We start from the raw sequence: 12,859 nt of genomic DNA on the forward strand, positions 1-12,859 counted from the left end.
AGATAGCGCAGGGGTGATGGTATACAAAGAGGCTGAGATAGCGAAGACAGTGGAGGAGTACTTCAATGAGCTGTTCACCTCGGACCAGGGGGAGCGAACTAGTGTGGTCACAGACGCCCTCCAACCCCTAATCTCGGAGGCAGATAATGCGGGCCTGATAGCAATACCGTCGGCCCTGGAGGTGAAAGAAGCGATGTTTGCTATTAATGGAGAAAAAGCACCAGGACCTGACGGGTTTTCGGCGAGTTTTTACCACACCCATTGGAGTGTGATCGGGCCAGACCTAGTAGAAGAGGTTCAAGCGGTGTTCAGATCAGGAACCCTTCCCCGCGGAGTTAATGACACTCACGTGTGCATGATCCCGAAGATCAAAGGCCCGCAACGAGTATCTGATTATCGGCCTATCGCGCTATGTAATGTGTATTACAAGGTCTATTCCAAGATACTCCAAAGACGGCTACAGCCGCTGTTGGGGAAGATTATATCGGAGAACCAATCAGCTTTCGTCCCTGGGAGACTGATAGGAGACAACGTCCTAATTACTCATGAGGTTTTACACACCTTAAAGACGTCTAAAGCAGAGAAAAGAGTGGCGATGGCAGTAAAAACGGACATGAGTAAAGCGTACGATCGGCTAGAATGGGACTTCATAGCAGCGGTGCTAGAGAGACTCGGATTTCACCACCAGTGGATTGGTCTAATCATGCAGTGTATCTCAACAGTTACATACTCCTTCCTCATTAACGGTTCGCCTAGAGGAAGGGTTAAACCGAGCCGAGGGATTCGCCAAGGCGACCCCCTCTCTCCCTACATATTCATTCTTTGTAGTGAGGTACTCTCGGGGCTTTGTAACAAGGCACAAGAGGAAGGCCGTATTGAGGGCATTAAGGTGGCAAGGGGGAGTCCCCGGATTAACCACCTATTATTTGCGGATGACACTATGTTCTTCCTCAAGGCAAACAAAGAATCGACGCTGGCACTAAAAGAGATCTTGCATCGCTACGGGAAAGCATCGGGCCAGTCGATTAACCTGGCAAAGTCTTCGGTCACGTTCTCACGCAAAGCCCCAGCTTCATTGAAAAGAATGGTGCACAATGAACTGCAAATCCAAAAAGAAGGCGGAGTTGGGAAGTATCTTGGTCTACCGGAGCACTTCGGCAGAAAGAAAAAAGACTTGTTCTCGTCTATTGTGGAACGGATTAAACAAAAAGCAAGTAGTTGGTCGAACAGATATCTGTCCGCAGCAGGAAAGATGGTGATGCTTCAAAGTGTCCTTTCCCCTATTCCATCCTTCTCCATGACCTGTTTTAAACTCCCAGTTTCCTTATGTAACCGTATCCAATCAGCGCTCACCCGGTTTTGGTGGGACGATAAGTCAGGGAAGAAGAAGATGGCTTGGTTGGCCTGGAATAAAATGACTCTTCCAAAGAGCTATGGCGGTTTGGGCATCAGGGATATACAGGCATTTAACGATGCTTACCTGGCCAAGATAAGCTGGCGGCTGATGGAAAACCCTGCCTGCCTCCTTGGGAGAATACTCCTAAGCAAGTACTGTCCCGATGGGAACCTCCTCACATGTTCCGCGCCGAGTGCAGCATCTCATGGTTGGCAAAGCATACTCGTGGGGAGGGACTTATTGGCAAAAAATCTGGGATGGATAGTAGGGAATGGGGACTCAATCAAGGTCTGGGATGATGCATGGTTAAAGCTTGATGCTCCGTGCCGACCAATGGGCCCAGCATCTAGAGAATCAGCTGAGTTAAAAGTCAAAGATCTCATCCTAGAGGAGACTGGCGAGTGGAACAGAGGTCTGATCCAGACTATCCTACCGTTTGAAGAAGACAGAATTCTCAATCTACAACCTAGTACTAAAGGAGCACCTGATGCGTTAAAATGGTTAGGAACAAGAACAGGGGAGTACTCGGTCAAGTCAGGATATTTTACCGCCATGGCAGAAGTAACAGATGAGATCTTAGCAGGAGAGCCTACCCCGGAGTTTGATTGGAAGAAGACGGTGTGGAATTTGGCAGTGGCCCGAAGGTAAAGATGTTTATGTGGAAGTGTCTGAGGGGAATCCTCCCGGTAGGAGAGAATCTGCTGGCCCGACATATAAACATCAACCCCGCGTGTAAGCGGAGCGGTAACTCAGAATCTATCAATCATCTTATTTTCCATTGTCCGTTTGCTCGGGAAGTGTGGAATCTCGCTCCTCTCGACGAACGGTTTGGTATTAGCGGATTGACAGATTTGAGAGCTGACTGGACGGAGCTCCAGGCGCAGTTGTGCCTCCCCCCAACAGGTTTATCTTCCTCCCCGATTGTTCCTTGGATTATATGGGGCTTGTGGAAAGCACGGAACAGGTATGTCTTTGAGAATTTCGCTGGGACTCCGGCAGACATACTATGGCAGGCAATAGTTGCAGCAAAAGAGTGGGCCGCCGCGCAGGAGAAGAAAGCTATTTGTAGCCAAAAGTGCCCGGTGCAGTTGTCTCGTGTGCTTGGTACGATAGCCCGGGCGGACGCTGCGTGGTCAGCGACCACAAAAAATGCAGGTTTAGGATGGACGGTCACTTCGCGAGAACAGAGGACTATGCTAAAGAAAGGGATTGGTTATACTCCCTCAGCCCTAGTTGCAGAAGGCTTAGCACTGAAGGCAGCGGTAGGTACTTGCAGCCTCCAGAGTGTGAAGGAAGTCTTTTTTGAATCGGATTCGAGCCAACTGATTTCGGCTGTCAATGGTGGTAACCCCCCCTTGGAGCTGTATGGAATTGTGGAAGATATCCACATTATTGCTAGTGCTTTTGATGATGTTGTATTTGGTTGGATCTCGAGAGAGAGGAATGTGGAGGCTGATTTACTGGCCAAAAGTGCCTTAAGTTTGTATGAACAAGAGGTGGTTGTGGCTTTAATGCCCCCACCAAACTAGATTTATGAATGAATGTTAGTTGGTGACAAAAAAAAAACTCGTGTGCTTGTTGCTCTCATTGGAATGCGTGCATGGTAGGTAGACAGACTTAAACAGATAACCTGTAAAACAAGGAGTTTGGAGCATATACACATCCAGTTCTTATTCCAAAATGGACGTATGACATTTTAAGAACGGTTTACAGATTTCCTGTTATGGTATTTTTAATAGTTAGCAGATATTTAGAAATTCATCTTCATAGATTGCTTGTACTTCAGAAAACAAATCATTAGAACACTATAGGTTTATCGATTTTTATTTAATATATAATCAACGAGTTCACATTAAATAAGTGTAAGGTTATATGCGACTGATTAGGTCATATTCAAATTTTCGCTCAACAGTGTCGCGTATCATTTCACCGTTTCCCTCTTGGTGATTAGGTTATTAATATTTTGTAAATTTATATGAATATAAGTTTATCTATTTAATATTGTTTTTAGTCAAAAAGTTCATTTATTTTCATATATGTGCATTATGGATTGCATGCATATATAAATCGCACTATTGGATGAAGCCGACATAAAATGGATTAAAGCATTAATGTGTTGAATAGTAAGCTCGAATCCTTTTTTTATTATTTGAGGAGCACTTTTGCTAATTAACCTTTACTTGATGTATGATTAACAAGATTGCCATTACTGATGTGGCAGATTCATAGCCTTTTTCAGCCCACTTATTAAAAAAAGACATAACTTACTAGAGTATTTACAATAGAATGCCATTGGACATATTTATTATATCATAAACTACATATAGACAAAGAAATATAATCGGTTATCGTTAGCGACACATGAAATTTAGTTATAAACCGGACCCTTTAATAATTATTTTGGCTGTCGCATATGGTAACTTCCTTTTTTTAAAAAAACCTTATTAGAACCAACTTCTATTATGACTGGTTTTGTTATATACTAAATAATCAAATCAGCTTTTTTTATCAGAATCTTTTTCAGCATCAAACACTGCGTATGTTGACTTATTGATATGGTTTCTCTCTTTGGTCCAATAGTAATTGGATAATCTATTTAGCTTATTATTTAAATTTTGGTTTCTTATTGTGCATAAACTCATATGAAAATATGTCGGTTTCATCCACAATTCTGATTGATATCAGATTCCAACGAGGCAAAAGAATCCAGTAACTCTGTCGGAGAACCGCTTGAACACAGGAAGAACAATCCAGCAATTCGTCATTCCTGGTATATTCGCACAGTAAATTTCAACATTTTAATATTCATCAGTTTCAGCTCCCTAATTAATCTTCTTTGTTTTCTGCAGGCAGTACCGGCCCAACTATTTAAGTGGCCTAAAATAAATTATAAAATTGTGACCTTTCATTTTAATATTTAAAGAAAGTTAATGATACATACAAAATTAATAAAATACAGTTTTATCTTATTTCTTTCTCTATTGGTTTATTTTTTTGACATTTTTTTAAAATAGAACTACAGTCTATAACAAAAAAAAGAAGCAAAAACAGTAATAATATTAAGCAAATAGAAAGAAGAGTTAGAGAAATAAAATATAAAGAACACTGTCGTAAACGATAAGAAAAAATCAAGAAAGGATAAATGTATATAAGAAACAGAGTAAAAAGATGTAACAATTGATTTAATTTTTCTAAGTTTTGTATATTGATTTTGTACTTCTAATTTGGTATGATTTATTATTTAAATTTTGGTTTCTAGGAAAATATTATTTTTAGAAACGGTTCATATGAATAGGCAACTTCTATGTCTATATGAAAGGCTAAAAAGTTGATCCATGTATTTTATCTTTAGTATTTAACGTTTTATATTATAAATCTAACAGCTAAATTTACTTTGTAGTTACGTCGATATGAATATGGAACTTCTACGTTTATACGAAAAACCAAACTATAACATGAGTTTTATATGCATATTCATATAGGAAGAGCAACATATATCGGAGACAACATATTTATGAATTTTTTTGTGCATATTAATCCATGAAATTTTAGTATTAAAAGTTTTATATTATAAATCTAAAAAAATATATTTACTTTGTATCTACTTTTATACGAATATGCAACTTCTACTTATATAATTATTTTTGTTATACAATTCAACTTTTTAGGAATTAGTAAGTTATTTTCATTAATATCAATGATTCGATTACTCAAAAGTTATATCATTCAAGTAAATATATAGGGAATCAACCCAATAATTTAAATTCAAGTAAATAAATAGGGAATCAACCCAAGAATTTAAATAAATTGTGGATTTGATGGCGCTTTTGAATATCAAATCCAATAGATCTTGATTTCTATATTTAATTGATTCCTTTTGCTAATTTAAATTTGACTGTAATTTATGCAATAACCAAAAAATAGGAAACTGATATATGCAATCCTCATAACGTATTTTAGTTTCGGTTAAGATAGGAAAGTTACTATAATTGTTTTTTAAATTCTCATGGCTAATTAAAAACCACACACTAAATTTTATGGATTTACTTGAGAAACATTATTAAACAAGTTTTTTTTTAAAAAAAATAAAAAAATCTAACCAGTTACACAAGTTGTAAATTACTCTTATAGATTTACTTCCACAAAATTTACTTCAATTACACCTAACCAATTACACAAGTTTTTTTTTAAAAAAAAATCGAAGCTTATCTTCTATAAACATGCACAATGTCCTTCAATCTTTCATTATATAACATGAAATATTTGTGACTACAAGTTTACCTATCTAATATTTATAGATTAAAAGTTTTAATCTCTATTTAGTCCGAAATTTATTTAAATTCTTGGGTTGATTCCCTATTTATTTACTAGAATTTAAATTTTGGGTTGATTCCCTATTTATTTACTTGAACTATACAACTTTCGAATAATCGAATTGTTGATATTGATGAAAATAACTTACTAATTTAATTGACTCATTTTGCTAATTTAAATTTGACCGTAAATTATGCAATAGCCAAAAAATAGAAAACTAATATATGCAATCCTCATAACGCATTTTGGTTTCGGTTTTAAATTCTCATGGCTAATTAAAAATCACACATGAAATTTTAGTGATTTACTTGAAAAAAATTATTAAACAAATTTAAAAAAAAATTATAACCAATTACACAAGTTGTAAATTACTCTTATAGATTTCTTCCATAAAATTTATTTCAGTTACACCTAACCAATTACACAAGTTTAAAACAAAATTGAAGCTTATCTTCTACAAACATACACAATGTCCTTCAATCTTTCATTAGATAACATGAAATATTTGTGACTATAACTTTTAACTTTTCAATATTTATAGATTAAAAGTTCTAATCTCTATTTAGTCCATTCACTCCGCGCATGGCGCGGGTACCACCTAGTAGTCAAGGAAAGTGGTGCGAAGTCTGTGGAACAACTTTGAACACTGCCAACCATCGCAAACTGTCCTATTTCGTAGAAATCACATAATTAAGTTTGTATACTTTGTAAGGGTGCCCAATGAAATGATATATACTATAGTATGCCACGATACTTTATTTAGTTTTTGGATTTTACCTAGTAATAAAAATCATTTACGGTTGTAATATACTCCATCCATTTCTAAATAGATGATGTTTTAAAAATATTTTTAACATAAAAAATAAATTTTTTAATAATTGTGCATAATCCTAAAATTTCAAATATTTTGAAACGAGGGAATATAAATAAACATTTGGCATGGACTTTTCTTGGACCGCTTAGTTGTGGAATCTAACTTGGCACTTCGGAATTTTCTTCGTCTCTCACTAATTTCGTTTTTTTTTTTTGTTTTAAGCGTATATTCAACTTTTTGTTATGTTTTCTAGATAGATTAGTATTTGGCTTTGATAAATAACTTAATTATGAAATTATCTGAAAGAATCTAAAGGTCCAAATTCTACAAATCGTGGTAACTCATAGAAATTAGGAATGATGCAAACACGTAGATGCAAACAAAATTAATCATTTGCTTCAACCAGTTTATCTCTAAATTCATAACAAACAAGGTCATGGACCTGAGTAGATCGACCGGGCCCAACATTGGGGGTGATTGGTTGGGTTGTAATTGTAGAAAATTTACTTTAATATTTTGTCTGTAGGATTTTTGATTTAGTTTTAAATGATGTAGCTTTAAAATTTCCTACAGCTAAAAAAATGGGGCTTTAGAAAATAAGATGTTTACAGCCATTTTTTGTGTGTTTTTGCTGTAGTTTTAATTTTTTGGTTGTAGCTTTAAAAACCAAGATAAAGCATGATTGGTAGTATTTAAGGTTGTAGATGAAAATTAAAGCTAAAGTCACTTTCTACAGCCCAACCAATCACCCCCATTGTTCTACAAAGATGAACATGTTCCGTGAGGAACACTATTAAGAAAATAATGTCTTCACTATTACGCTACCTCAAGAAGAACAATCTACAATTTGATGATTGTTACTTTTTCTAAAAGTTGTCGTATCAATGTATCATAAACTAAGACTTTTCTAATAACACTACAGATACGTAAATGTAAGACAAAAACACTGCTTTTGTTAAAGTAATTCAAAAACTAAACATAAATCATAAATCATAAACACTGTATCTCTAAGAAAAATTAAAATTCCAATCTAGAGTACTACTATAATATAAGTAGCTCTCGTAGCTCAGTTGGTTAGAGCACCCGTTTAGTAAGCGGGAGGTCTTGAGTTCGACTGTCAACGAGAGCATTCCTTTATCATAGTTTTACTCCTATCAATCCAAACGAATTGATAGCAATACCATAATTTTCACCGTTTAGAGAAAAGAAAAAAGTGCGATATTGAAGGCGATAAGAAAGACGATCTCGAGGGTTCCGATCACCACTGTCACCGGACAGTAGTGATGATTTCGACAGAGAAGAAAGCAGATCCGCCGCCGGTGGGGAGTTCTAAACAAACCTATGCAGCGGTGATTCAGAAAAATCAGAGTTTGAAGAAGTTCGAGTTTGCGATTTCAGAAACAGATGGGAAACAATCGATTGAGGTTCCGACGGAGATCATTGACAAAGGGAGTCCACTATGGGAAGATTTTGTGATTGCTAGCTTTTTGGAGACGGCACCGCATGTAGCGAAGGTTCACGTGATCTTGAATAAAATCTGGGCGTTTGGTGATAGATTTCAGAAGCTGGATGTGTACGAAGTGGATTCAACAACAATGCGAGTTCGTATTCCAAACAAGCTTGTGCGTGAAAGAGTTGTAAGAAGAGGGATGTGGAATATTGCAGGGGTTCCTATGGTGGTGTCTAAATGGGATCCTAAGGAAGATGACTCAAAAATGAAGTTTCTGCCACTGTGGGTGCATCTTACAAACGTCCCTATGAGCATGTACTCATGGGATGGTCTGAGCTTTATCACTAGTGCTGCAGGAGTGCCAGATAGATTGCATCCGGAAACGATTGCTTGCACAAAATTTGAAGAGGCGAAGGTGTTTATTAAAGCAGACATGTCTAAGGAACTTCCGACGGAGATGATTTACAACATTAAGGGAGAGGAAGTTACTGTTAAATTCTATTATCCATGGCTACCTCCGAAATGCACAACTTGTGGGAAATGGGGACACTACAAGCAGTCGTGTAGTCAGAAGGAGGATGAACAGTTGGAGATGCAGAGAGATGGTGTAGAAAACAAGAAGGATGGTTCAGATCCTGCAGCGATACAAGGTAAAGGAGGTGTGGATGAGGAACAGGAGAGCGGTGTAGGGAATGAGGAAGAGAAGGATGAGGTTGAAGAAGGTCAAATTGTTGAAGGATGGAAAGAAGTAACCCCAGAAAAATCTAGTCGAAGTGCTAAGAGTTTGCAGTATAAGCCGCTGCAAATAGATACAACGTCTAGATTTGCTGTTTTGAGTAATTCAAAGGAGGATGAAGAGGAGAATGTTCAGGGAAAAGATGAGAGTTTTGAGAAATCAGATAAAGAGATAGAAGAAGATAGTAGTGAGGAGGATAAATCAGAGATGGAAGAAGTAGAAGAAAGGCAGGAAAGGGAAATTCTACCTCGACAATCAAAGTTGAAACACAAGGTTCTAACGGTTGCTTCGAATCATGCTAAGGGTAAAGATCCTGGCAAGAAAAGAGGTTACCGCAAACAACACTAATGGCTGGTTTCTTCTGGAACGTACGCGGATTCAACAAACCAACTAAGCATGCCGTGGTACGAGATTGGATAAGGAAACAGTCATTTCAGTTTGGATGTTTAATAGAGACTCGGGTAAAGGAGAAGAAGGCAGTGAAGATAGTTTCAGATGTGTTTCAAGATTGGAATTTTTTATCAAATTATGAGTTTAGTAGATTGGGAAGGCTTTGGGTTGTTTGGAATGCAGAGGTTCGAATGACGCTCGTTTATAAAAGTGGGCAGATGATCACCTGTTCAGTGTTTCTGCAGGGAGAATCTGAAGAATTCTTCTGCTATTTCATCTACGCTCTGAATACGGTGGAAGAGAGGAAAGAGTTGTGGGAAGATATGCGTAATCACAATGAAGCTCCGATGTTCAAGAATAAAAAGTGGATGATTTTGGGAGATTATAATGAGATTTTGGATGGAAGTGAGCATTCTGGTTTTGAGAGTTCACCAAGATTACCAGCGGGCATGCGAGATTTTCAGGAGGTAGTAAGAGATTGCAAGTTGACTGATATGGGGTATCAAGGTCCGCAATTTACTTGGTGTAATAAAAGAGAAGAGGGTTTGATTTGCAAAAAGCTGGATAGAGTGCTCATCAATGAAGAATGGTTGCTAAATACACAAGCTTATAGTGTTTTTGAGCCGGGAGGATGTTCAGATCATTTACGTTGTCGAGTGCATTTGAAAAAGGAGGAGAGTAAGAAAAGAAAACCATCACTACAAGAAATATGTACATTGTTAGCGCGAGAAATATGCTATAGTAGATGTTTGATAGCGAATTCATAAATGCTATGTATGCGGCAGCCATCATAGATACCCCTCCTATAATAGCGTTTTCTGAACGATACGAAATATACCGATACGATAGCAACACTTATAAGATATTATTAACTTAACTATAGCTTCTGATTCGTGTTATGATATACATATAATGACAATGATATAATGCTATAACTAGAAATATAACAATTAAAAATTATTTTGAATATTTAATTAGGATTAACTAGTTAAAAGTTAAATAATTATAAATTAAATCGAAAATTATTTTGTAACTGAAAATAAAATAAATTTTATTAATAAATTAAATTTAGTTTACAGATTAATTCTGGTTTACAAAACTAAACCAGAAATTAAAAAATAAAATCAGACCACTACAATTTAGAACACTTAACCAGACCTAAAAAACCTAAACCTAAAGAAAAAACTCCTGCCGCCTCCTCCATATCCTTGTCCCTCTTCCAGCAGCCTTGAACTTTGATTCCTCCAGCCGCCACGAGACTTGCATACTCAAGCCGCCATGAACCTTGCTTCCTCCAGCCGCCATGAACCTTGGCTCCTCCACCTATCTTTACCAAAAACAAAACAAAATCAGATTCGTAATAGAGCAACATAGAGAAGGAGATACACAGATACGAAGAGAGAGAGAGAGAGACGTCGACCGTGGTGGTGGTGAGACAAGGGGAAAAACAGTGGTGGGGAGACGAGGAGGAGACGCGGTGGTGGTGAGATGAGAAGGAGACGCGGTGGTGGTGAGACGAGAAGGAGACGCGGTGGTGGTGAGACGAGAAGGAGACGCGGTGGTGGTGAGACGAGGAGGAGACACGGTGGTGGTTAGATGAGAGAGGCGTTGAGAGAGATGGGAGAGAGGCGTTGAGAGAGATGGGGGAGAAGAGATATATGAGATATGAGAATGAGAGGTTAGAGTGGAGAAGAGAGAATCGGGGGAAAAAAAAAGCAGAGAAGGAGATGAGATCTGTCGTGAGAGAGGGAGAGAGAGAGAGAGAGAAGAAAAAAATAAAAATTAAATTGAATAAATCTCTACCTTTAGATCTAAGTTAATCCAATGGTTAAGACTGTGATCTATGTATTTGAATCTTATTGGCCAGAAATTTTGTCTTTTTTTTTTCTATTTTTATTTTTGTTTTGTTCTTAAATATTTGATAATTTGTTTTCTAAGTAAATTTTCTTAGTTATATCTTATATAAAATTTTGTATTTTCGAGTTTATAATTTAAGTTTAGAGTTTTCTTTTTTGAACATAATAAGTTTATATTTATTTTAAGAATTGATGTTTAAGTTTGAAAATATTTGATTAATATCAAGACTATGATTTAAGATTTTGGATCAGAGTATGAAAATATTAGATTTGAATATTAGGTCTAAGATTTGTAGTTAAATTTTTCAAATTTTAGTTTTGAAGTTTATATTTAGAGTATTGTATGTATAGTAAAGTTTAGTGTATATGGAATATAAAGTTTTGAGTAAGGGGATTTGGGTTGAAGATAAGATCTAAAAGTAAAGTTTAATATTTTAAATTTTAAAACATAAGATTTTATATTTAGGGTTATGATTTGGGGGTATAGTGTTTATGTTTATAGTTTAGGGGTTGGAATATAGTATTTGGGGTTTAAATTATGATTTGAAATTAAATTATGAATTTAAATATAAGATTTAAGTTAAATTATTAAAAAGAATAGAGTTTTAAGGTTTATATTTAGGGTTTAGGTTTTAAAAGAATTTTAGGGTTTAGGGTTTTAAGCATGTACAATAAAAACTGTGGCATTTCGTGGCTATTTTATAAAGACCTACAAAAAATTCGTAGCTAAATCGTAGCAAAAAAATACTCTTTATAAATTGTCTTTTTTTTTCCTTCAATCTTTGATGATTTGTTTTGTAAATAATTTTTCTTACTTATATCTTATTTCAAAATTTATATTTTGTACTTTGGAATTTAAGTTTAAAGTTATTTTTAACATAATAAATTGATATTTATTTTAAGAATTAATATTTAAGTTTGGAAATATTAGATTAATATCAAGATTATCATTTTTGTCATCATTTAAAAAGTTGTATGTTTACACAGAATGTATAATTTATGTTTGAAGTTATGATTTAGGATATAGAGATTGATTAAAGATTAAGGATATGTGGTTAGGAAATTATAGTTTAAGATCAAGAAGATTAAATTTTAAGTTTAATTTTAAGATTTGAAGTTATAATATAAAAAGATTATAGTTTTAAGGGTTGTGTTTAGGGTTTAAAACCATGTTTAAGGTTTAGGGGTTCAAATAGCTTTTCTTAGCATTATAAAAATGCTATTATAAGTCTTTCGTAGTTTTATTAAGCCGCTTAAATAATATTTTTGGCGCTTAAATCTAAATTTCCGCTAAGTGTTGGTGAAATGATGATTTTATTTTTCCCGTTCACGTAATTCTTAAAATAGCTTTAATTAAGTGTTATTTTAGGTTTTTCTCTATCATAGTGTTTATCTAATGCTATTATATAATACGAAAATTTCTAAATCATCTACGATAGCAGTTCAGTAAAACGTGCTACAATAATGTGCTATCAATGTAGACTTTTTTTGTAGTGCATTCAAGTTTACAAATGCAATAGCTGGTATGCCTGAGTTTGAAGAGTTATTAGTAGACCAGTGGAGATATCGAGAGAAACTGTTTCACTCTACCTCAGCCATGTTCATGCTTACTAAATGGCTTAAGGATCTTAAGCAACCTTTGAGATTTTTGAGTAAACAAAAGCTAGGAGATTTGCCAAGGAAAACGAAGGAAGCTTATCAGGTTCTTTGTGCAAAGCAAGAAGAGACTTTGGCTAATCCTTCACAAGATAGAATTCATGAGGAGTTGCAAGCATACGAGAAGTGGAAGAGGCTAGCTGATTTGGAGGAAGACTTTCTGAAACAGAGATCAAAGATGCACTGGTTAGATGTGGGGGATGGAAACAACAAATTTTTTCATAGCTGGGTAAAGATTCGAGAGATC

General features: G+C 35.7%; 1 protein-coding gene, 1 long non-coding RNA gene and 1 other non-coding gene across 4 annotated transcripts; 2 read left to right on the forward strand and 1 right to left on the reverse strand.

The window, feature by feature from the left end:
- The first annotated feature begins 2,046 nt into the window (after positions 1-2,046).
- On the forward strand, positions 2,047-2,925 carry LOC103863312. The gene has a single exon (XM_009141070.2). The coding sequence runs from the start codon at positions 2,047-2,049 to the stop codon at positions 2,923-2,925; it is 879 nt and encodes a 292-aa protein (XP_009139318.2).
- A 4,654-nt stretch (positions 2,926-7,579) lies between these two features.
- On the forward strand, positions 7,580-7,653 carry TRNAT-AGU. The gene has a single exon. It is a non-coding gene; the product is annotated as a tRNA-Thr (tRNA).
- A 2,477-nt stretch (positions 7,654-10,130) lies between these two features.
- Positions 10,131-12,428, reverse strand: LOC117133628. Of its 2 annotated transcripts, none has more exons than XR_004457567.1 (2): positions 10,515-12,428; positions 10,131-10,423 (listed from the first exon to the last, which is right to left on the reverse strand). It is a non-coding gene; the product is annotated as an uncharacterized LOC117133628 (long non-coding RNA). The 2 variants fall into 2 exon arrangements; XR_004457566.1 differs by having other exon boundaries at positions 10,521-12,315.
- Between the last annotated feature and the right edge of the window lie 431 nt (positions 12,429-12,859).

This window comes from Brassica rapa, chromosome A04 (genome assembly GCF_000309985.2).
Source record: "Brassica rapa cultivar Chiifu-401-42 chromosome A04, CAAS_Brap_v3.01, whole genome shotgun sequence".
NCBI lineage: Eukaryota > Viridiplantae > Streptophyta > Magnoliopsida > Brassicales > Brassicaceae > Brassica > Brassica rapa.